Source organism: Mustela erminea, chromosome 10 (assembly GCF_009829155.1).
Source record: "Mustela erminea isolate mMusErm1 chromosome 10, mMusErm1.Pri, whole genome shotgun sequence".
In the NCBI taxonomy this organism is placed as follows: domain Eukaryota; kingdom Metazoa; phylum Chordata; class Mammalia; order Carnivora; family Mustelidae; genus Mustela; species Mustela erminea.
In genome coordinates, this window is record NC_045623.1 from 37,257,888 (window position 1) to 37,282,756 (window position 24,869).

General features: G+C 34.7%; 1 protein-coding gene and 1 long non-coding RNA gene across 7 annotated transcripts in view; one reads left to right on the top strand and one right to left on the bottom strand.

Annotated features, from left to right (window-relative positions):
• Nucleotides 1–104: 104 nt before the first annotated feature.
• Nucleotides 105–2,101, bottom strand: LOC116567377. Its single transcript, XR_004276202.1, has 3 exons — nucleotides 2,016–2,101; nucleotides 1,265–1,403; nucleotides 105–1,132 (listed from the first exon to the last, which is right to left on the bottom strand). It is a non-coding gene; the product is annotated as an uncharacterized LOC116567377 (long non-coding RNA).
• The window catches only part of ODF2L (outer dense fiber of sperm tails 2 like), a 33,965-nt gene continuing 11,094 nt past the window's right edge, over nucleotides 1,999–24,869 (top strand). For 2 of the 6 annotated variants that reach the window (XM_032302388.1, XM_032302392.1), the window contains exons 1-12: nucleotides 1,999–2,101; nucleotides 3,846–3,942; nucleotides 7,463–7,632; nucleotides 10,051–10,183; nucleotides 10,911–11,039; nucleotides 12,496–12,555; nucleotides 12,683–12,754; nucleotides 13,275–13,391; nucleotides 16,969–17,154; nucleotides 19,852–19,961; nucleotides 20,913–21,048; nucleotides 24,365–24,475. In XM_032302388.1, the coding sequence (XP_032158279.1) occupies nucleotides 3,913–3,942; nucleotides 7,463–7,632; nucleotides 10,051–10,183; nucleotides 10,911–11,039; nucleotides 12,496–12,555; nucleotides 12,683–12,754; nucleotides 13,275–13,391; nucleotides 16,969–17,154; nucleotides 19,852–19,961; nucleotides 20,913–21,048; nucleotides 24,365–24,475 (1,254 nt within the window). In that variant the 5' untranslated portion in view covers nucleotides 1,999–2,101; nucleotides 3,846–3,912. The other 4 variants (XM_032302389.1, XM_032302390.1, XM_032302391.1 and 1 more) reach the window with 4 other exon arrangements.

Genomic DNA, 24,869 nt, shown 5'->3' on the forward strand with positions numbered 1-24,869 from the left:
TAAATTTTATTTGTATTCATCAAGTATCTTTAAACTACTATTTCATTGTTTACTTCTATTTCATTTTACTGTTTACTACTTTTCATTTCATTATTTCAGCTTACTATTTCATGGCCTCTTTTACCATTATGGTATATATTTGTTCCTATGGGGAAGAAAAACAAAATTACTATCCAACATTGCACCTTGCATCCTACACACAGATGTACCACTAATGATGTTTTAAATGCTTTATATCAGAGGTCTGTACACTCTGTCCTGAGCCAAATCTATCCTGGTATCTACTTTTATAAATAAAGTTTTTATGGAACAGAGCCAAACCATGTGTTTATGTATCCTTTATGACATCTGTATGCATCAAGGACAGAATTAAATATGACAGAGACTGTATAATCCACAAAATCTAAAATATTTAGTATGTGGCCTTTTACAGAAGAAAGTACATTGGCCTCTGCTTTAAATTATGAGAAAATCCTTAATGTATTATTTTGTAAGTAGTCAAATACTTAATGATATTTGGGGAAATTGACTGGCATTTTTGGTGGGCTGAATTAATTTTTTTTCCATTTAAAATAAGGGATCTTTCTATGCAAAACTTCATTATCCAACCAGATTTCAAATTCAAATTTAGATTAGATTTAGAAGATGAGAGATGCCATATTTACCTGGGCAATTCAAATAGTCAGTCTGAGAATCTAATATAATCATCTTGAGATTTTGTGACTGCTTTTCCTTTTGTATGTCTTATAAAGGTGGTTATATCTAACACTGATGCAATCTAATTAAGTAATTTTCATAAGAGAAGCCTAACTTCTGTGTACAATTATTTTATTATGACAAGCTAGTAAGGTTAGCTAGAATCCCAGGTAAGTGTTAGAAAAACCCTCAAAATTACTTTCCTTGCACCGATTTCACGTGTCCACTTCCGGTTTTGCTTGTTTGTTTGTTTGTTTCTTAAACAAGGAAGACTAGCCCAGAGTAGCCGTTAGTTGACTTGCCAGAGCTCATGATCCATCAGTAAGAGATGGATCCGGTCTCCACAGCTTGTTAGCATTTGCATATATGGAACAGTAATATGTTCTTTATGAATGAACTCTTAAACTGCCATGAACTTCTTGCTGGATAAGCAGCACTGGAAAACAAAACAAAACAAAACAAAACAAAACAAAACAAAGATAGCTTTGCTGTAATCATCAATGGAAAATGTTCTCAAATAAAACCAATAATGAAGTATGCCATGGCGTGGCTAAACTGCTCAACTGACGTATGAAATTCGCTCTATTTGCTTATCTCCCGTGATGGTGCACAATTCTTCACACGAACTTCAAGGTGAGGTGGACTTTTAGTTTCCCAGGTAAAACTTCGCCTGGCTTGTTCAGGAGCGTAGAGGTCATACTCGTTGCCTGTCGTACAGATGCAAAGCATCTGAAATCTGAAAGTCGCCTTAGATCACCGTCCAGGTCCCTAATTTAACAGAAGGAAGGGCCTGGGGAAGATCTCAGCTAAGCAGCAATACTGTATACTTAAAACAAAGCTCCTTTGTAGTGGCGGTTGCTTGGGCTTTTTCAAATGTCCCCTTTAAAAAGCAAAAGCAGGGCAATTCCAGGCCAACTGTTAGAAAATGCGGAATCTATCGGTTATATTTCCTTTTCTAGGTAGAGCTCAATTGATATTTTTGGTAACTATACGAAAGTGAGGCCTCTCCCGTAAAACAAAAGGTTTGAAGGGCGGGCGGGAAAAGTTTCCCCAGAGCGGCAACTGAGAGACAAAGCGCCTCTCCCAGGCCCCGCCCCCTGATTCCCGCCAATCGCAACAGACGCAGGCCCTAGCTTTCCTGAGCCCGGCCAATCGGCTGCTTCGGCTGTGGCCCGACGCAAAGGGCGGGGCGTCCGTTGCCAGAGAAGCCACAGGAGGTTACTAGCGCGGCTTTCGTCCCGCTTGCACCAGGGAGGGCACCCTTCCAAAGCAAGCAGTTCTAGGGATTCGCCTGCTTGCCACCTCACCTTGCACCTCACCTTTTGGCTTCCTTTCTAGCTTTTACCTGCGGCACTGCCCCCTGCGTCCCTCTCTCTCCTAGCCGACCCAGGGCCGGAGAGCACAGGTATACGGCAGTGGTTTCCACTAACGTTCGCTGAGGCGTCATCTTCGCGGCCCCTTTGGACCCTTCCATAGCCGAGCGGCACCGGGCTGACGTCACGGCGGCGTGCTGACGTAGCGTTCGGGGCGTAGGCACGCTTTTGGGAGGGGGAGGGTTGGTCTCGGACCGCTTCCTTGCGGATACCGCGGACGCATTTTGGGGTTCTGGAGATAAGGGCTGTGGTGGGTCCCGGAAATGAAATGCCTTCACGTCCACCCAGAGCTAAACCTCAGCCCCTTTTTGCCTGTACGTGCCACTTCCCCAGAGTTGACTGGCTTGGGGAAAAGGCAGCGAGGCTCGTCCTCCTAGAGAAGATGTGGTTCCCAGGACCCCAGGGTAGATCTTAGTTGATGGGCTTTTCCAGAACGAAGCCCTTTTCTGGCCGGCGTTTCCTTGTGAAACAGTTCTCTTACCCAACTGGCTTTCAAGCGACCACCATATAATCTATACCCGATTGTGGTAGGCCCTGGGGCCCCTTTAGTGAAGAATACTATGGGAAGCCTCGGAAATTAAGTCCTTCTCCAGGTTCCTTCTAGGTTTCCAGACTCTGTAGGAAACTCCTTCATGTGTGTGGCCTTGGACTGTCACTTAACTTTCCTGGCTTCAGTTTCCTTAACTGGAAAACGAGAGCAATAATAGTCACTTTGAGGGGTTGTAAAAAAGTGATCAAGTAAACTACAGTGCCAGGTTTTGAGTACAGGTAGTAAGGGGAGCATTTTTTTTTTTTTTTGAAGATTTTATTTATTTATTTGAGAGAGATGACAAGTAGGCGGGGGGAGGGTTGGGGGGGGTGGGAAGGGAGGAGCAGGCTCCCCGCTGAGCAGAGAGCCCCATATGGGGCTCCATCCCAGGACCCTGGGACCATGCCCTAAGCCAAAGGCAGAGGCTTTAACCCACTGAGCCACCCAGGTGCCCCAGAGGTGCATGTTGATTGAGAAAACCATTACCACACCGGGGCTGGTATTTAGGATGTCTATTTCAGAGACAAAGTTTCCCTGTCACCTCACCCATAGTAAGGTTTCAGGTGTTTTTTAATTAATGAGGTGTTTGGAGTAGTTTTAAACGCTACTTGGTTAGTTAAAGGAACAAACTACAGAAAACCTGTTTTTGAAATTAGTTTGCTTTCCTTCTGCTTAGAACAAGAGTGTCATGGTCGTGTTCCTAATTCTTCAACAGTTAGGTATCCATTTTCTGCTTCGCTTTCTTCTACTTTCATGGTTGATGGGTATAAATAATATGGTTTTTGTATCCAAAAAACCCAAAGGTATGAGAAAGTGGCTTTGTTTATATTGTACAGATGAATGAGACTCAAGGAACTGAATATAGCAGTGAGGTTGGCATCTATCCACTGAGGTCAATTCTTTTGGAAGTCACTTGTTTTCCCTTGGGCTCTGGTTTAGTAGTCCTCAACTTATGACTTCTTTGATGATGATTTGTAATGATTCTGTAAAGAACAGATCTTGAAGGAATTGTTTTTAAAAGTTGGTTTTATACAGATAACCGAGGCCTGCAAATAATTTAAGGAATGGGGATTGACTCAGTATGGTTTTTTTTTTTAAAGATGAAAAAATTTAAAGAGAAGACCTGGTGGGAAAGCAGTCCCCAAAACGAGTCAAAGGGGCCCTAAATTTTAAAAAAGCCACTCAAGCAAACAAACAAAAAACCCCACCTGTAAGTGCTGCTTTACTCTGTTCAAACCTCCCCACAGCTTGGCTGGCAAAGGTTTCTCCCATGTAGAAGAGGCAACTAAGGCCCGCTGTGCTTGAGAGTTGTCCATGTCAGGTGGTTCTAAGGACCAAGAACGGGTGAGTCTGGCTCGGTATTTCATTTTAATATGCTGCCTCTGGGTCAACAAGGATTAGTTAAATTATTCTCAGGCTACCTGTACTCTGAGAAAGAAGAAATAATACTTTCAGGAGATTTTATTCAAGCTCAGAAGTTATTTTGGTACTTAAAGGGATAAGCTGTCATTTTCTGGAACAGGTATGTGGAGCAGTCCATTCAGATGGGTAAGTGAGGTGTTATATTTGGGTCACTTTCTCTACTGATCTCTTGCTATTCTAATTCCTTCATTGCTTTTCAAGGTTTTTTTTTTGTTTTGTTTTTTTGTTTTTTTTAAATCACCAGTGGAAACAACTTTTGATTGCTTCAAAATTTTTTCTAGGAAAAGAATGCTGGAATTTCATCTCTCTGGGACTTGAATAACCAGTTTCACTGCTTCTGCTCTTCTACCCTCATATGCATGGTCCAGCCTCCAAAATACCACTGAATTTATCCTTTAAAGATGCACTTTTGATCTGTTATTATCTTGCTTAAAATGATTTAATGGTCTGTCTTAATCTTTAGGAAAAAATTCAAACTTTTGAGCTTGGCATACAGTGACCACTTCCATGTGCTCAGTTTCGTCCTTTGCCACTTGGCCTTACAAATCATGTCCCTTCGTGATTTCCTTCCTCTAGCTTGTACTTGACCCTCTACCTAGAATGCCCTTTTCTCTTCCTTTTTGTCACTCCCATTTGTTCTGCAGGACTCTACAAATTCTTTAGTAAACTTTGACTAGTGTGAAGAACAGTGAGAGAGATGAGCAGCATTCCTATATCTACTTTGTGTTCTTTGCTGAATATTTCAGTGAATTTTTCGGGAGAAGCTGTGTGCTCTTGTTTGAAGCCAGTGGGAGCTCGTTTTCCAAGAATTAACATTTGGCAAAACAAATTGAAATCTTGAGGTTCTTATGTTTTTCTCTTCAGAGAGATTGGTTTTAAGTACATATTTGTCTGCAGCTGGTTCATTTACTTAGCGCAATCTAGTTGCTAAGGAAGGGCCTGAACTGGGATCTTTCTTTTCTCTGACCATGGCCAGCATTACAGTCCCTGAACAGCCATCTCTCAAATGCTTGTTGTTGGCCAAAATGGAACATACTTTAGTGAGTGTAGCGGGGTCAGCATAAACCATGACCATGCCTGGAAAAAGCTTTAAGTACATGCCTTTTTGATAGGGGACTGGTAAAGTCATCTCTGTATAGGAAATTTAATTCTTTAAACATTAAAATATGTTTAAATTGCCAGTCTTTAGGGGTTTGGTTATTAAATATGTGTGCAGAATATGTGTCTTTGTTTCAACACCAAGTTGTACAGAAGTATATTTGTCAATTGGCAGTATATTCCATGTAATTGAAAACATTTTCTTGCAAAACATCTGCTTTTCTGTAGAAGAATACATTTGGCTCACTAAAATGATAGCATTTTTTTGTAAAGGTAGGACTTTTTATGCTAAAGAAAATTGTTGTTCAGCACACATATGTTTTTAGTTATAGTATTGTCACAATACACAAATGTGGAGTGCCTTGGAAACTCCGAACAATTTTTATCCTGGAAAATATTTCTAGATTATAAGAATATAATTGTTGATAATTCCTATGGATATATCTGAGACTTGACTTACATAGTTCTCTATGTTTTGAGGAATCAGTAATCAAGGTAACATTTCTGAATGTTGGGCTAAGAGTCATTCTAAGATCTCTGTTTTTACAATGCTTTAATTTTATTTGTTTACCCTTTATGGTAAGACACAGTTACTTTTTACAGGTGATGAAGCAGAAAAATGTAGTATTTCATCTTGTGATAAAACTTTTAGAAAAATTGTACAAATGTTGCCAGTAGCCTCCAGAGCCAAGTAAGAACTCATTTAAAAAATGCTGATACCAAACTGACTACCAATTGAAGAACCCTAATCCCCTTACATTTATTTTTGAACTTTTATTCAAAACATAGGAAACATTTTTCTTTTAATGATTCCCCCAAAAGCTAAATCAATGAAGTGAATAAGTAAAAAGCAGCTGCCTTTATTCATCACATTAACTGCTCTAAGCCTTGAGTCCTCTCCTTCAGTTACTGCTTGGCTTTGATAAGGCTTGTGGGTACTAAGGATTCAAACGTAAATAAGGTATTCTTTCTTTAGATTCCAGTGTGCAGAGCAACAAATTTTAAGCAAGTGAATGAATGAAAGATAAATACCAGTTCCTCTGTGAGTGGGGTAACTGTTGGAACCAAACGATAGTACTGTTGATTGCAGTGATTTATTTAGATCATATTCTTCTTCATCCTTAGGTTTGGTTTTACATTTGATTTTTTATATCCATCTATTTTTAATTCTTCTTCAATTCCTTAAGACTTCAGATAGCTCAAAATATTGTTATGTCCTACTAAAAGATGTTTCATATTTGCACCATTCAAGTAGATCATCTTAGATATCTGTAGGTTAGTTGGCAGTTCCATTTGTACATGAGTTGCTGGTATTTAAAAAATATTAACATGCTTCTCATTGGTCTGTATCCTAAATATTTGTTTCTGAAGTGTATAGAACCTTTAGACAAAAATAGATGTATTTTTACAGACACTTTCAAAGTGTCATTTAGAACTATAAGTAATTTTCAACCTCTAATTCTTCATATCTAAAGTACTGAAAATTCCTGAACAAATATATAATACAGGTTTATAAAAATAAATTACAAAGAGGTAAAATATCTCTGAAAAAATGCACAAGATATTAAATATAACATTTGATTTTGTATAAATGTAAGATGTATAAATATAAGTCAGGAAGACACAATATATTAGAGTTTTGAAAACACAGCCTTAATGATTGCTGAACTACTATTTCATTACTTAAAATGTAACAGTTCTGAAGAAATTCATTGAGTATTCCTGTTTAAAAAAATGATATCTCTAAGTTTGGGTGAAAACAGTTGTTTAGTTAAACTTAGAAGTATTTGTCATCTGCCTATTCGTTATCACCAAAAAATATCCTACATTGAGCTGGGAAATGGGAATAAATCAATTTAATTTTGTAAATTTTGTAAACTTTCAAAAGAATAGCTTAATCTTCTTGTAGCTATTGTTGCCAGATACTTTGAAAAATATATGAAATTTCTACTGTTCTAGGCATACATAACATACATTTCCTATTGGGTAGATAGAGTGAAACCGAGGACCAGAGTTAACCATAGTTTTTATATTTTTTTCTAGTATAACTGGATTAAGTTATTGTAATACTTCAAGAAATAGATTAATAAAAATTTCTACATTCTTGTGGTTATGTAGAAAATAACAAGCCTTTTGGAAACTGTGGAATTGGCAATTGTTGAATGGTTGTGCAATGGAATTTTGATAGTTTTTAAATTAGTATCACAATGAGTAGCAGTTATAATTTCTGTTTTGTCTGTAAAATATTATTCTTTATACATGTTTAAGATTTTTATCTTATAGGTTAATGATAGAAAAAAGAAACTACTGAAATGATAAGTTTAATAACTAAAATATTTCTTAGCTTTCACCTTATGAAGAAAAGTTGTGGAAGCCACCTATAAATTCGTTTACCAAGTTTATGGAGAAACCTGCAATTGATAGAAGTCATTCAGAAGAATTATGTTCTCATTTTACAAGTACACCAGAGGACGAACATTTACCACAAGCTGCCAGTGAAAGCCATCTCAGCTGGTATTCTCAATTATAGCAGGGGATATCTAATTTTCTGTTTTTAGCATTTCATATTTTGTCCATACTGTAAATTATTTGAATCAAATACAGCATTCTTTCAATAATAACTTCTTCAACTCTAGCAATTCATATGTTTATTTAAACTGATTACAAATCAGTACTCATTTAGCAGAATTGGTCTAGTTTTTTTTGGAATCTTAATGAAATCAAATAAAAATGAAAGACTTAACTATTGAAAGTTATTAAAGTATTAAGCCTTATAGCTAAGGTAAATGAAAATAGAAATACTGTGGAATTTTGGAAATGTAGTTAATGAGTACTAATTCACTGTCATTTGGAGTATTGCTATATAACAAATACCTGTCATATTTTGCTGTCTCCTTTAGAATAGGGAATACATGGGGGTGCCTGAGTAGTTCAGTCAGTTGAATGTTCAGTTCTTGTTTTCAGTCAGGTCATATGTCAGGGTCCTGGGATTGAGCCCCATACTGGACTGCACACCAGTTGGGAGTCTGCTTGAGATTTTCTCCTTCCCTCTCTGTCTGCCCCTTCCCCCAAATAAATAAAATCTTAAAAAACATACGGAATATTTATATGACTCATTGCTCACTGAGATGACAGTCTTTTTTTTTATTTTCCTTTTAAGATTTTATTTATTTATTTGAGAGAGAGAGAGAGAGAGCACAAACATATCTGCTCCCACAGAGAGCCTGATGCAGGGCTTGATTTCAGGACCCTGGGATTGTGACCTGAGCCAACAGCAGATGCTTAACCAGCTGAGCTACCCACGTGCCCTGCAAAATGACAGTCTTAAAACACCGTTATTGTCACTGTTGATAGTATAGTCTAGCTTCTGTTTAACTTGTAAATGACAGTGATATTTGGTCATATATAATCATTTGACTTTCTTCTGCCCATGGTTTTTAATAATGGGCAACTGTTATTTACAGCCAACATCTTACACCCATCACGTTAAGCCAGCTATAATTAAGAACACAGTCTGCTTTCAGACATAGCCTCTAAGATCCCATCAGTTGTTGATGAGCCATTATATTATGTTTTGTAAAGAAAGAAAAAAACTGCCTATTGAATAAAGATACAGTGCTTTTTTTTTTTTAAGATTTTATTTATTTATTTGACAGAGAGGGACATAATGAGAAAGAGAGAACACAAGCAGGGAGAGTGGGAGAAGGAGAAGCAGACTTCTAGCCGAGCAGGGAGCCCGACTGGGGGCTCGATCCCAGGACCCTGTGATCATGACTCGAGCTGAAGACAGACGCTTAAGAACTGAACCATCCAGGCACCCCAATACGATGCTTTCTTATGACTTGTTATTTTATTTATAAATATTGAAAAAGCTCCTTCAGACTTAATTATACATAGATTTTGACTTCAAATAACTCTATGCTTATATAAGAATAAAATATAAATGAAGTAAAGTAGGGTATTCTCAAAATTTTCTTATACTCAGAATCCGACTCTTCTGAGTTACTTTTTGACTCAGAGTTGTCCTAGCTATTAAGAGTATTGGTGATGTGGCATTTCTTAGGAGCATCTCTAACTGAAATAAGATTTACTGGTGCTCGGCTCTTATAATATCCAGCAAGCCTGTTTTGGAGTCTTGCTTCTGGAATGTTGCTAAACATTCCTACATCGATTCCTAGGTTTAAAAAGTGCTACACCCCATCTCAGGTATTCTTGAAAGTATTGGACACCTTTAAGTTCTGGGCATGTGCAAGAAAGAACTTACGGTTGCTTCTTAACTAACAAAGATTACAAGAAGCATCCTGATTTCAGGATGTAAAAATGTGACCAAAGAGATGTCTCTTACAATGACACACAGTAAGTAGTGTCTAGGTAATCGAGAAGGCAAATATTAATAGTTTGTTTTGAATGATGATGTATTATAAAGCCAAGCGTGAAGGATTTTTGAGATCTCGAGAGCTTTAGTTTTTCGTGTTCTATTTGTTTAGCTTATTTGTTCTTCTGGAGGAATTTTTGGTGAAGGACATGAAAGTTTCAAGAAAGCATTAGGGAATAAGGTCTAGAAAGACAAATCTTTTGGGTTTGGAGAAGGGAGAAGATAAGGAGGTAAAAAAGACATAAACATATTCCCACAAATCATTTTACAAACCAGAAAAGAGATGTTGAACAATTACAAGCAGCACAGTGAAGCGTTGCTGTTGGTGGTTTTTGTGTGTTACATATCTAAATGTTAAAAAATTTTTCTGTGTATATTAAGTATAGAAAAATAAGGGAGTATAGGAAAAATTTGATACATTTTTAGTGACAACTTACTGTTACATTTTGGAGAGCAGTTTGTGTAACTGACAGTTACACTGTGTTATATTTGCATAAAAGTATAACTACTTGATGTGACAGATTTAACTTAAATTTTATTTGTATATATATAATTAGTCTAAAGCAGGACATCCTAAATGAAAAGACTGACCTGGAAGCAACATTTAAGGAAGCTGAGTTGGCAACCTGTTCTGTAGAATTACTTTTGCCATTATTTAAGAATACCATTGAAGATATTAGTTTTGAAAATGTGAGTATCTGACTTGTGAACATCTAATAAAATGTACAACAAGCACGATTCTCGGGATACATTAATTGTAGTTATATCTTAACATAGTTATGGACACATACTGGTTTTTGATATAAAAAATTGAAGGTTTATCAGTCTCCTATGTCATTAACTGAAATTTTTTTCTTCAAAGATAATCTCAGGCATGCACTTGATAAGAGGTTAAGCTGGAAAGCATATACCTTGGTGCTTGATTTATCTGAAGTTCAACTAGAGAGTCAACTATTTTAAGAGTGAATTTAAACTAAAATATTCTAAGATGAAATATATCTATTTTCTATAGTGTTGTATGGAATAGAAACTTGTATTCCAAAATTTCAGTGTACTAAAGTTTGAGTTAGAGATGAAAAATAAATTGTATTCTACTAGCTTCATTACAATAAATGCCTGAAGTACTGTAGGACTTATGCTCTTATTTTGATTTTATTAGTTTAATATATGATGTACTTTAATATACTATTAATAAACTTGGCAAAATTTACTCTTACCATATGCAAAAATGATTTTGTGGCTAGAATAAAGTATTCTTTGATACTTTACTGCAACATTGTATTTTAGGTGTTTTAATACTGTAATACTTAATACTTAAAATACAGTAACGCTGTAATTTAGGTGTCTTAATGTATCTTAAAAAAATTTTTTTTAATGCTGTATCTTAAAAAGGTATGTGGTTCTTACATTTTGTCAGGCTGATCTTTTTGCATCCAATTTGAAGAAGATCTCTGAACAAAAGGAAATATTAACAAAAGAATTAGACACTTTTAAACGTGTAAAAAAAACTTTGGAACGTCTTCTTAGAGAGACAGAATACCAACAAGTAAGGGCTCCTACGCACTAATGTAATAGATGTATTTCTCACTTGAAGGATTTGCTATTTCTCAAACTGTAGAAATTGAATTATTGGTAAATTTGAAATGGAAATAATTCTTGAATTTTTGTTTGAAATGGAAATCATTAAACTAACCCTTACTCTTAATGTTTCACAAATAATTCTACATGAAAGCAGCATGTTTTTATAGGAAAAACACTTTTATTTTCTATCTCAAAATTTTTCATTATTTGTTAAAGTTCATCTCATCTGGTTACGATAAAATTTTCTTAGAATTTAAGCTCCTTTGTACCATTGTATTCATACATGGATTAATCTTTGGTGGCTAACAGTTTTTTTGCGAGATAATTCATATACCATACAATTCACCCATTTAAAGTGTACAATTCAGTGATTTTTAGTGTATTTGCAGAACTGTGCAGCAATCACCACAGCCAATGTTAGAGCATTTTCATCACCACAAAAAGGAACCCCATGGCCTTTAGAAGTTTGCCCACCACCCAACCCCACCCACCCCTCCTTACCCTATTATCTGCTTTCTGTTTTTATGAATTTGCTGATTCTGGATATTTCATGTAAACAGATTCACATAAAATGTGGTTCTTCACAACTGCCTTTCATTTAACATAGTGCCTTCATGGTTCATTCATGTTGTAGCACACATCAGTGCTTCATTCCTCTTTATTACCAATAATATTTCATTATATGGCTATTCCATTTTTCACTTGTCCATTCCTCAGTTGATGGATATGTAGGTTGCTCCACTTTTGGGCTGTTATGCATAAAGCTGCTGTGAACATTTATTTACAAGTTGATTATACCCAAGAGAAATGAAAATATATGTATGCCAAGCAATTCCACTGTGTCCCTCTACGTAAGTCTAAGAGTAGGCTTCATGTAGTCCATGAGCCCTCTGAAATTGTGTGTGCAATTTTGCATTATATGTACATGGCATAAATGCTTTTGGGTGAAAGGAATTTATAGCTTTTTCACCTACTCAAGCAGAAGTATGGCCCTCAAAATGAATAAACATTTTTCTATGTTCTCATTTAAAATACCTACATAGAATTCCTTTACTAATGTGCTGTGATTCTTTAAAGAAAAAAAAAATTCTTGGTTGCCAGAATTAAGGTTGTTTATATTTTTTACTATTATAAGCAGCCCAGTGAGCTTCCTTTGCATACAAGATTTTTGTGGGTTTCGTGTCATTGGCTTGTACTGTCTGAGGTGTTATTTAGAAATTAGTATATAATTTCATAAACCATGGGCAAAAGATGATTTGGAACACTTAGGCAGAAATCCATATGATGACCTTTTTAAAAATCTGAACAGTGCGTAATAGTTGTCCATATTAATTTCTTAAAAGATGCTTATTACTCTTTCTACTTTTATATGTAGAGAAATATGTTTGTTGATACTGATTTGTAATATCTTTTTTTCATAGGTAGGGGACAGTTTATCTAGCATGTTAGAGAAACTAACTGATAATGAAAGTGAAAATACTGTAAGTCTTTTTATACTTCATGTCTATTCTGACATTTTTTACTTATATGCTGCTTGGTTTTATAAAATTAGCCAACATTATCCAAATTGTGGTTTTTCTTCTAACTCCTACATTATATTTGCTGTAGGCTCTTAAGAAGAAGGTACTTGAAAAGGAGACCTATATTCAAGAACTTTCTTGTTTGTTTCAGAATGAAAAGGTAAGAAAATTTTGAGCTTAATTCATTATATTTTCTTAATATTGACTCCTTCTTTTCCTTCTTTCCATCCTGGTCCCCATATATTCAGAAATAAGCACAGAAGTGTTTTTATATTATTTGGATATTTTACAAGTTTTTTTGAAATTTCTTTTTTAAAGATTTTTATGGTATTTAAGTTAGAGTAATTGGCATAAATCACCATATATTAGGAACTATGAATAAATTTGTATTTCAATTTTACTGTAAGTTAAGGAAGTTTAGTGTTTGTGGGAGCATTTTAGATATAATTTACTTAGGCTAGGTAGGACTTCTTAAAAGGAGATTATTGGAGCCATTAAATAAAAGGGCAGAAGGGGACACAGCCCTATAGTTTTATATACAATATATAATGGGGTCATAGTTAATGTAAAATGGTACTTTATTTTTTGTCAACTTTTTAGATCATATCTAAATGTGGATAAAGTGAAAGATTGTGGAGAAATATATCAAATAACACATCTTTTTGTTTTATCTGTTACAGGCAAATGCTTTGAAAGCTAACCGTTTTTCACAATCAGTAAAAGTGGTACATGAACGACTGCAGCTCCAAATTAATAAAAAGGAAGCAGAGAATGATAAATTAAAAGAACACATAAAGGTTATAAATATTCAGTCATTTTTATAGCTTAAGTGATAAAATTAATGAACAACTATAAAGCCCTTCCTTAGTTCTGGAATTTTGTGGTTTTGGAAGAATTCAAATTAAGTATTGCCATGAGAAATACATATTTGAGGCAGATCTTAAGATTTCTGGCCCTTCTAAAGATTTGGTTCTAAATCCCAAGATGGAAATGCTCTCTCTGTTTAATACCAGTCTAGGAGCTTGAATTACTTTAAAAATCTTTCCCATTATACAGTTAATTTATGTTTATTGTGGAAAATTTATAAAATGCAAAGGAAAAATTTAAGGTCATTTAAAAACACCAAAACCGTTATTAATATTTTGGGATATAGTATTCCTGTCTATTTTCTACATCTACATATAAATAAATACATACATTTAGTAGTCTGTCAGGAAATGTTTATTATTTTTATGTTTGTCACTAATGGTTAAAACTTTAAAATTAGTTACTTAGCTTTGGTGTTTAGAAAATTGAGTAACATTCTTGTTGTGCAGTTTTTTTTTATCAGTGTCATTAAGAGGAATATTTTGGCTTAAACTCAGTGGTTTTAGTGTTCCTCTGGAAGCCTCACAGGCACTTTGAAATAAGAACTTGAGGTCGCTATGACATGACACAAACTAACTGGATCTATTGTCATTATTTTTGCCAAGAGAAAAGAAGCAGTGTTCTCGCTTGGAGAAGAGAATTGTACAATGATAATCCACACTGAGTGTGAGGACATTGGTGTTAAATTTCTGGTTGCTTTTGCACTCCTGAATCATGGCAGATGTTTGCAACCTGTGGCACGTTTCAAGACTGTGCTTGGGGTGTTTTGGCTTTTTTTTTTTTTTTTTTCTTCAAGGGTAAAAAGCTTTTGCCTAGTAAGGGGACATTAAGCAGACTTATGCAAAATTTATATTTTGTCCTTTGTCCTCCTACATGTGCTTTTAAGCACTTTCCCCCAGGATTCCTTGTGTCCTTTGCATGGATGTCATAGGGCATTACAGATGAACATGTGGATTGACACCTGAGATAATCATCTGTCACAATTTATCTTTTTTTTTTTTTAAAGATTTTATTTATTTATTTGACAGAGAGAGTGATCATAAGCAGGCAGAGAGGCAGGCAGAGAGAGAGGAGGAAGTAGGCTCCCTGCTGAGCAGAGATGCAGGGCTCTATCCCGGGACCCTGGGACCATGACCTGAGCTGAAGGCAGAGGCTTTAACCAACTGAGCCAACCAGGTGCCTCCTGTCACAATTTATCTCATACAAGTTTTAATTATGTCCTCAAATAGCAGTTGGGAAAATTTTTGAAAACATTTTTCTTCAATTTAAAAATGAAATATTAAGTAATTTTTTAAAGTTAATTTTAACAATTTTCATAGGATAATTTAGAGAATATAAGACTAAAATCTTAAGATTTTGCCATCACATTCTCCTAATACTATGAGTTTAAATTCCTGTACAAAAACCCTACTGTTTAGAAATAATTACAAGAAGTTGCATTAGGTTACTGAATTTTTTTACCTTCCCTCTAACACGCATTAAGTTATTGGAGGGGGAGTTCAGAATTTAGTTCTTCGATTTAGGTTTCACAGGGTTCTCTTTGGAGTACAAAGATAATGAATTCAGTTTGACAACATAAATTTCACTTAATAGTTTGACTCAGTTGAGTCAATTCGTTGTAGTAGGTCTTTACAAAATTTATGTTTTAGTTCTCAGAGAAGTATCCTAAAGATACTTTAACCCATTTTTCTTTCTAGATCTTTATAATATAGCAGTTAGGAATAGAATATATTCACAATTTAGAAGACACAGAATAATTATCTTTATAATATGCAGCATGTAGAGTTCCTTGGAAATAGGGAAAAGCAAATAGTTGACTTTAAAATATATGTCCATTCATTTGGCAAGACTGCGAAGAGTTACTTATTTTGAAACCACAAAAATAATTTGATAGTTTAGTATACTCCCTAATAGTGCCCAAATGTGAGATAGGATAAATCTAGTGAGGAAAGTCCTGACTATCTTGTTCCAAAAAATTTATTTCACCTTGATGTTTAAAATGGCTTAGTGAGATGTAGCAGTTATTCATGGTGTGCTGATGACACCCTGTGGTTTCCTGGAGGAATGGCAGCTATATTTCCTGTGGAGTCTGTTCTCTTAAGTAGACTTACACTGCTCTTACTCTTTTTTGTTTTCCCCCAGCTACTTATTGAAATATTTTATGGCATTTTTTAGTTTAAGTAGATTTCAATAGACTATTTAACAGTATTTTTTTGCTTGTCTTAATCTGCTAAGTTCATTTTTCAGAGAGGGCTCGTCTTTAAATCTTATTTAATATGTACTTCATCTAAATTTTAGTGGAAGTTAAGAAGCATAGTTTTTCGGGCACTTGTGTGGTTCAATGGTTAAGCATCTGCCTTCAGTTCAGGTCATGATCTCCAGGTCCTGGGATGAGTCCCATGTTGGGCTTCCAGTCGAGCAGAGAGCCTGCTTTTCCCTCACCCTCTGCCTTTCCCCCTGCTTGTGCTCTATCTCTTAATCTCTCTCAAATGAATAAATAAAGGACATAGTTTTTATTGATCATGAAATTAAATAGAAAACTGAGTCTTACTGTGACTCCTTCAATTTTTTTTTCATTAAAATGATTGTTCAGAAATTTTAAACTAAAACCTTAACTCTGTAATAATTTTTTCAGTATTATACAACTTTTACAAAAAATGTAAAGTGTTAAAACTTAGGTCTCTAAATTCTTAGCTATTTAGTAGTCAAATACTTTAAATACAAAGTCTTAAAAATAATTAGAAATAAAAGCATGAGAGTTACCACACTAAATCATATCCATCATCTGCCCGGCCTATTATTCTGTCTCTAACACCATCAAATTCAATGGATAGAAACATGGCCCTTGAACATCTTTTCACCCTTACTGTTATGGTTCTTATAGTTATTCATCTAAGCCTGTTCAGTCTTGGAATAGTAACTTCCATAAAGTTACTACTTATTGGGTAAAGCAGTATGTTTATTGCCCTTGATGTAACTTTTAAGAATCAAGATGTGCCCCTTAATTCCAGTAAATTAACATTTGCAAAATAAGCCTATCTCATCTACATCATTTGTGATCTGTAGATTCTGATCATATGTCCTTTAAGCCTTTATCATTGCAAGTAAGAGTTCTAACATATGTAGGGAGCTACTGATTCCTTTGAGTTTGTGTATTTTATTTTGGATTATCTCCAGCTCAATTATAGTTCTTTGATTTTCTTAACTAGTACCATGTATAATATTCTAGATGTGAAATTTTAACAAGTTCTAGTTAATTACAAAAATTTAAAGAAAGTTAAAGTTTAAAAAGAGTTTTAAAAAAAGCCTAAAAAATGTTTGTATAGTAATTCTATAATGTTACAAATAAACTTTGGTGAAACCAACTTCCTTTACTGTTTTGCTTTTTATTAATCCCATGATTAATTCTTTTGATAAAATCTGTGGAAGATTATTTACATATTTTTACAATGTTGACATAAACATTGGAGTTCTAAAATAATTTAAGTACTACTAATATTTTTTTAGAGCTTGGAAACCAAGATAACTGAATGGAACTTACAAATGAGAAAGAATAAGCATGAAGCTGTAGCAATGAAAGAATCAAGTAAGCAAAAAACTATAGCTCTGAAAAAGGCATCTAAAATTTACAGACAAAGACTTAAATACTTCACTGGAGACATGGAAAACCTTACCTCCCAAATTAGAGATCAGGTAAGTATATACATTCTTTCTTAACCAATCTATGTACTTAGTTTGTGTAGTTAACATCCTAATGCTTAATATAATAATTTTCTCTTAATTCTACTGATACTAGGAAGACTTTATTCACACTCTTTTGCTTTAGTCTTTATTTTGAAAGTTTCCAGAAAATGTCACATTTGCATATTGAATTACATCAGTATTTCCCTGGGAACTTTATTAAAGGATATATTAAAAGTGTCTCAAAGTGGGGCGTTAAGAGGTTAAGCCTCTGCCTTTAGCTCAGGTCATGATCTCAGGGTCCTAGATCAAGCCCTGCATCGGGCTCTCTGCTCATCAGGAGCCTGCTTTCCGCTCTTTCTCTGCCTGCCTCTCTGCGTACTTGTGATCTCTGTCTGTCAAATAAATAAATAAAATCTTAAAAAAAAAAAAAAAAAAGTGCCCCAAAGCATCTCCGGCAAGTTAAGAGTACATACAAATTCCCCCTTGGAAATGGACAGTGTACATTAGCATATGAAAGACCCTGAGTAGGCAAAGTAAAACAGCATAATGAAAAGTTTTGAACTCAGAGTTTCTCTCCACTTATTTAACCACAGAACTCTTGTTTTACCCACAAAACAGCTCTTGGAACTGGTTCTAAGGAACACCAGTTTGGGAACTGCTGATTTATGTTATTAGACCATATGACTCTATTCAGTAATTCACTTCATTTGAACTCTGTAATGCACTTAAAGCCATTCACTGACGTAAACACACCATGTGAAAGTTATCTTTGGGTATAGTACAAAGTTGAAAACTGGACTTAGTGCTTTGTTGTTTGTGATGAATTATTGTATTTATTCAATTAGCAGTTAATAAAATATTTACTCTTTTTAATGTCTCATGGGTATTCCACCTCTTAAGAACTGATGTTAAGGCTTACAGAATTATTAGAGGCTTTTAGAAATGACAGTGGGCTTGCATAAACTTTTGTGTAAACAAAACAACTTAATATTTTATAAGCTCAAGTGTTAACACTTAAAGATGAACGACATTCGGAAGAATTTAACTAGACAAAGAATTGAGGACTAAGTTCATAATCTAGAAGGTCATTAGACTGAGTTGAATACCTGAAAATATTCTTGAGTGGTGAAAGTTAGTCAAGTCATTAACATTCTCAGGATTTTCCTGTTTAAATAGCATCGTGTGACACATACCCCAGATCATGGCATATGAAGGCTCTTCTGCTTATTCATCTTGTGACTTTGGGTGAGGTACTTAACCTCTCTAAGACTCCCATTTCTTCATCTATAAAATAGGAGATAGTAATATTCCTATCTCATGATTATTGGGAGGAATAAATGAGAAGAAGTATGTCAAAGCACAGTCCCTGGCTATCCTACATTTTTGCCATATTGACACCCTTTCTGTTCCTCTTATCTGTAGAGTTTTAATGTTTGCTATTTTGTCTGGTTGTAATGCTCTCCTCAGGTTCACAATAGCTCTTTCTTTTTTAATCACTCAGGTATCTTTTTAATCAACATCTTTTCAGAGGGGCCTTTCTTGACCATTTTTTTTGAAGCAGTCCCTCAACAGTCATGTCATATCTTTAATTCTCTTCACAGCATTTATTTTTATAGTTAAAATTTCTAAATATCTTTATATTTTAGTATATTACCTAACCTACACTACACACACACACACACACACACACACACACACACCCCAACTTATATACTTCATTGTGCAAATTTAAATTCATTTTACATGAAATATGAAAACAGAATACTAGGCTTTATTCAACATATCAACAATATTTTTGTAAAAAGGTATAAACCAAAAAATTCTTGCATATAGTATATGCTCAATAAATGCTTTTTCTGTGACTGGATGAATGGTGGAAGGAAAGAAAGAAGCCCCCAGTAAATACTAACTGCTATCATATTATTACTTCTGGGTCTTCTGATTAATAATTATTGGTATTGTCTTCCCGGTGAGTTTGTCATTTTGTAGAATGTTAGGGGACACAATGACTATAGCTCACTAGGTGGGTTCGTAAAGACTAGTTTCATTTGACAGTTACATATTGAGTGTCTTCTGTATGCCAGGCACTATTCAAGGCCCTAGCAATGAACAAAACAGACAGAAGTCTCTACCTTGGGGAGCTCCCATTCAAAGTGGTTAAGCCACTACTACAGTCTTCCTTTCTTTGTTGACAGTAACAGTGTTTGGGGACCAATGGGGGTGACCTCTACAAAACAGCTTGACATCATTATAGCAACAATAAATAAGGCTGCGTTATTAAATGTGGAATTGTGGAATTGCAGAGAGCTTCTATATGTATCAGTAGAGGACTTCTTTCTCCTCTGATGCTTATGTGGTTGTTAGCATCTTCTATATATAGAATGCGGATTATAAGTTCAAGAAATAGGAAGGAAGTTATCTTCATTAGTAATGAAACATTGTTTGAAAATAGTTATATCAACATCCTTAACATGTTGTGTTAGAACTGCCACTGTGCATATAAAACAATACTAATATAAAGATATTATGAACATTTACTTTAAAAGATTCCTAAAATTCAGAGTTGTACACTAAAATTTTCCATATAAAAAACTCCATCCTTTATAGGATAAGTGTTTCCTTGTTTATGTCGTATTTGTGTTTAGAGCCCTGCACAAAACCAAAGTGTTATTCAGTTACAGGATGAGTACTTGATGTATTTTTTAGGAAGCCAAGCTGTCTGAAACAATTTCAGCTTCCAATGCCTGGAAAAGTCATTATGAGAAAATTGTAATAGAGAAAACTGAATTGGAAGTTCAGATTGAAACAATGCAAAAGTAAGAAAAAAATTAAGAATCTTTTTCTCGTTTAATAAGGAGTGTTTTCAGTTCCTTCCTCTTTAAGCACTTTGCATTTTGGTTCTTCTGGGTTACATATGGTGAAGTTTGTCCATATGATTTGATATTTTTGCTATTTATAATGTTAAAAACTTTCCTTATTCTAAAAATACAATAAAATGATTACCCACTAAAAAGTGCATTGGTGTTCACATTTTGAACTTTGTAGGTTGGTATTTGGAATTGAGTATGTGTCATCTATTATTTGCTGTTAAATGTTAACACTATTTTATCTTAAAATGGAAGTGATAGTTCTCTACCAAACAAGAATATGTAAGTAAGAATATATAACAGAGCTTAAAATAAAAGCACAAATGCTTTCAAAATCCTAAAAATTATTTTTCCCTAAAGCACATTAATTGCATAACAAAGAAATTCAATGAATAAACCTCCTTCTTTTATGCTTTGAAATTTATTACTGATGAACTAACAGTAATGAACACTGCTCATTTATTTTTAAATGTTTTGTTTTCTGTATATTCTCTTCAGTATTATCATTGTAAACTAGCATGTATCATTCACTTCTAAAGGTGAGTTATTGCCTCACTTGATCCTTTTATATAACCATGGCCCTGAGATTGTGTAGATGTATGTGCATGTGTGTGAATGAGAGACAAATGGCCACTGAGGATAATAGTTCAAACATTTTACTGAATAGCAAAGAGAATGTTGTGTAATTTTTCATTGGTATTATCAGTGCGTAATTATTGCTACTCAAGGTTATGCAGTTAGTAGCCTGATAGATAACTGCTTCCTGTTTACCTTTTTCCGTGACTTGTACTTTAAAACTGCACATCCTACCAACATAATTTCAGAAACACACTTAAAAAGCACTATTTGAATGAAAATTTCTATGACTTTTATATAAAATATATCATTTATCTCATAAAGGCAAGTTACAAATCTTTTGGAAGACCTGAAGAAAGTGGAAGACCTTGGAAAAAATTCTTGTGAAGAAATTCTTAGAAAACTTCACTCGATTGAATATGAAAATGAAACTCTGAATCTTGAGAATACAAAATTAAAGGTAATATGTATTCTGGGGTGATGGCTAGGTCAGTTGGTGGAGCATGCAGCTCTTGATCTCAGGGCTGTGAGTTTGAGGTCCACATTGGGTGTAGAAATTACTTAAAAATAAAATCATTTTTTATGATAAGGTAATATGTGTTTGTGTCTGTATGGGTATATATTGTCTAATGACAGCTTAGTAGAAGTAGCTGGAATGGTAGCATGATTAGGATAGTACTCTTGAGTCATTTTGTTTTTTGTGTTTGTGAGGGTATTAGAGGATCATTATAATATGCAACTTCTAAAGCTACATATGTAGCCATATTTATATATGTATAAATATTTATATATAGATCACATATTTATATGTGATACACATATTTATATATAGATCTTCAAGTGTTTATAGTTGTACACAGAGATATATGTTAAAGTTGTTTTTAGCAATATTAAATAATAAGATTTATAGCTTGAATAACTGTCTCAACTTCTAAAAAATTTATTCTTCAATTTTAGTTGTTGAGTCATTCAAAATTACATTAACTTTAACGCGTAAGATTTTTTTTCTACGTGTCATGGTTACGATAGGATGTAACCTCAGGCCTGTTCTATTTGAAACCAGAAAGTATGTTCCTGGCTGCTTCATAACCAGAAAGAATTTTCCAACTTAATCAAATCCAAGGGGTGATTGGTTTGTATGTGTACCAGAGAAAAAAATGGGGAAGAAATTTTTATACTTTCTGAGAAAAAAAAATTGAGTTCTCAGTTAGAGATACAAGTAACCAGATGAGACTTGATTAAAGATTACTGCATGGGGTGCCTGGGTGGCTCAGTTCGTTAGGCATCTGCCTTCAGCTCAGGTCATGATACCAGGGTCCTAGGATGGTGCCTCACATCAGGCTTTCTGCTCAGCAGGGGAGTCTGCTCTCCTTCTCACTCTCCTTCTATACTCTCCTTCTCTCTTTCTCTCTCAAATAAATAAATAAAATCTTAAAAAAAAAAAAAAGATGTTGCATCATTTTCAGTCTTTAATACTATTTTTGGAGGACAGTAAATAGAACACAGAAAAGAATCTGTGTAAAAAGGCCAGAGTTGGCAGTTCGAAGCAGGTATTACATCAAAGAACCAACCCTCTTTTTAGTTCTCTCTTCTGCCATTCCTAGGTTATGATCCTCATAATCCAAAAAAATTGCTGGAGCTCCAGCCATTATAGCCAAATTTCAAGCAGTAGGATTGCAAGGGGGAAAAGATTAGTTATTACTCACCCCCCCCCTTTTTTTTCATATCCTCTTAGGGAGACTTCCTGTAAGTTCCATACCTCTCTACTCTTCTACTTATTCAGGCACATGACCCCAACTAGGTATAAGGAAGACTAGGGAGTTTAGTCTTCTAGTTATCCTGGGTTCTAGCCAAATATAAATACTCGTTATTTCCTGCAGTTTATTCACATTTTCCTATATCTCTTCCTATAGTTTTAGTATATATACAATTTGGAATCATTTTTCCTAGTACCTAAGACCTGCCTTAGTTCAGCTCAAGTGCGTCTTCCACCCAAAGTCTTTTTGATTTGGATGAGTCTCTCCTTATAAACTCCCCATCTTTGTATGCCCAGAATGCCCAGGAAAGGTGTCACATACACTTAGCTCTCCATGAATATTTATTGAATGAATGCTTAAAATGTTTATCTTGGAAGAGGAAGCGATTTTGTTATGTTTATTTTCTTAATTTCCTTGATAACCTTCAGAGAGAAAGGATTAGAATAATATTTCATCAATTATGAATCTAATTTTTAATCAAATGGTAAGTGGAATTAATTTTAAATTACATAGGGATAAGAATCATCAAGTTAGTTTACATCTTATTTTCTATTAATAATTCAGAAACATGTATTTTTAATGCATTATTCTTTTGATTTTTGTTTAAGGAAAAAACCTAGGTGCATCTGGCATAAGTTTCTGCAATGTAAAATTGCCTAGATGTTGTATTTTGTTACTTTTAATGACTTCTGAATAATTTTAGATTTTAACATTTCAAATGAAAAAAGGATCTTGCTGATATTCCTTCCAAGACCCAGTGACCTCTTCTCTTGAAATTGCAAGAGGTTATTTGCATGGTTGTAAGTTCTATTTGTTCATTATAAAGAGTTTAAAAAAAAAAACAGAAAAGAGTAAAGGGAAAATTTTAAAAATCACTGTAATCTCACAATTCAAAGAAACTAAAGTTACCATTTTACCATATAGTCGAGGATTTTGAACTAGTTCCAGGTTTTTTTTTGCTACTATAAATAAAAATGTGGTTAGTTTCTTTGAGTTTTTTGCCTGTTTCCTTAGGATAAATTTCTAGGATTGTAATTATATGGTCAAAAGGGAGGCTAATTTTTAGTGTTATGCATTTCCAAATTACCCATCATATGGGTCCTTATATTTTTTCCAATGCAAGACAATTTTAAAACTAATCTCTCCAAATTTGATAGGTGATCTCATCTAGTGTTGGGGCTTTAAGTACCATCTATATCCTGGGGCTCTCCAATTTATATCTCTTGCCTAGACTTTGCCCCTGAATTCCAGACGTATCTTCTATGGCCTACTTGAAACCTCCACTTGGATATTTAATAGGTGTCTCAAAGTTTAAAATAGAGCTCCTTTATTCCCCCAAATGGTTCATCCTACAGTTAGCCTCATCTTGTTAATGGCAATATTATCTGTCCTTTGATCTGGTTTTATCCCTGACTCCTTTCTCTCCCACTTGCTCCCAGTCTGTCAGCAGATCTGCTTCACATAGATGAGGATTTGACTACCTCTCCCCAACACCACTGCTGTTGTCCTGGTTGAAGTCATCTCTCATAGTTATGGTGACTTCCTGAGCCCCCTTTGCATCTGCCCTTGCCGCTATAGTCAGCTTTCAGTTCACCATAGCATAGTTCCCATAAAAATGAAAGTCAGACCATGTCACTATTTCACCCCAAACCCTCCAGTGATACCTGGATAATAAACACCTACAAAACATTATTCCATCTGGCTTTCTAGTACTCCCACCCCATCTCCTTCCATTCTCCCCATTGTTTTCTCCCTTCCTGGCACACTGGCCTTGCTCTTTTCCCCCTAACTGGCCAGGGCTTGTCCCACAGTTGCCTTTCTCTGTGGGAATTCTCTTCCCTCAAAGAGCCACACATCATTTCAGTGTTTGCTCTAAAGTCCCTTTCTCCGGACGCCTCCCTGGCCCATCCACAACATGTCATTTCTATTCTGCTTTTGTGTATGGTATATTTTACTTCATATTCTTGGTTTTTGTGAATTCTAATGATTTATAAAATCTGTTTATTTTTTCCTTGCTAGACTACACTTGAGGCTTTGAAGGATGAGGTGATTTCTGTTGAAAATGAACTTTTAGAATTGCAAGAAGTAGAAAAACAACAGAAAACCCTTACTGAAGTATATAAAACTCAGGTAATTATTGCACTGATTTTGTTGTTAAATTTTGTAGGCAATTTAAAACACAGTACTTTTTTATAATCTAAAGAAGCAGAATTGAAGAAAGGTAGAGCTATTTTATGGTAGAACATATGTCCTATATTTCTTAAAGTCCCACATATTTTTATAGTAGATGATTCTACTGATTCTTGATTCAGGCCTTGACTGTGTATGTATTGGCTATTCCAAAAAGTAGATCTAAAGTTAGTTATGTAGATGAAATGTGAATCTTATGTATAATCTTGTTAAACTTAGTTATATTGTCATTTTAGATGTTTAATGGCATTGATTTAGAATATTGACTCCCTTTTAGGGTCATTAAAACTCAGTACTCCCTCTTTCCCAATAAATAAAATTCTGATTTACTCAC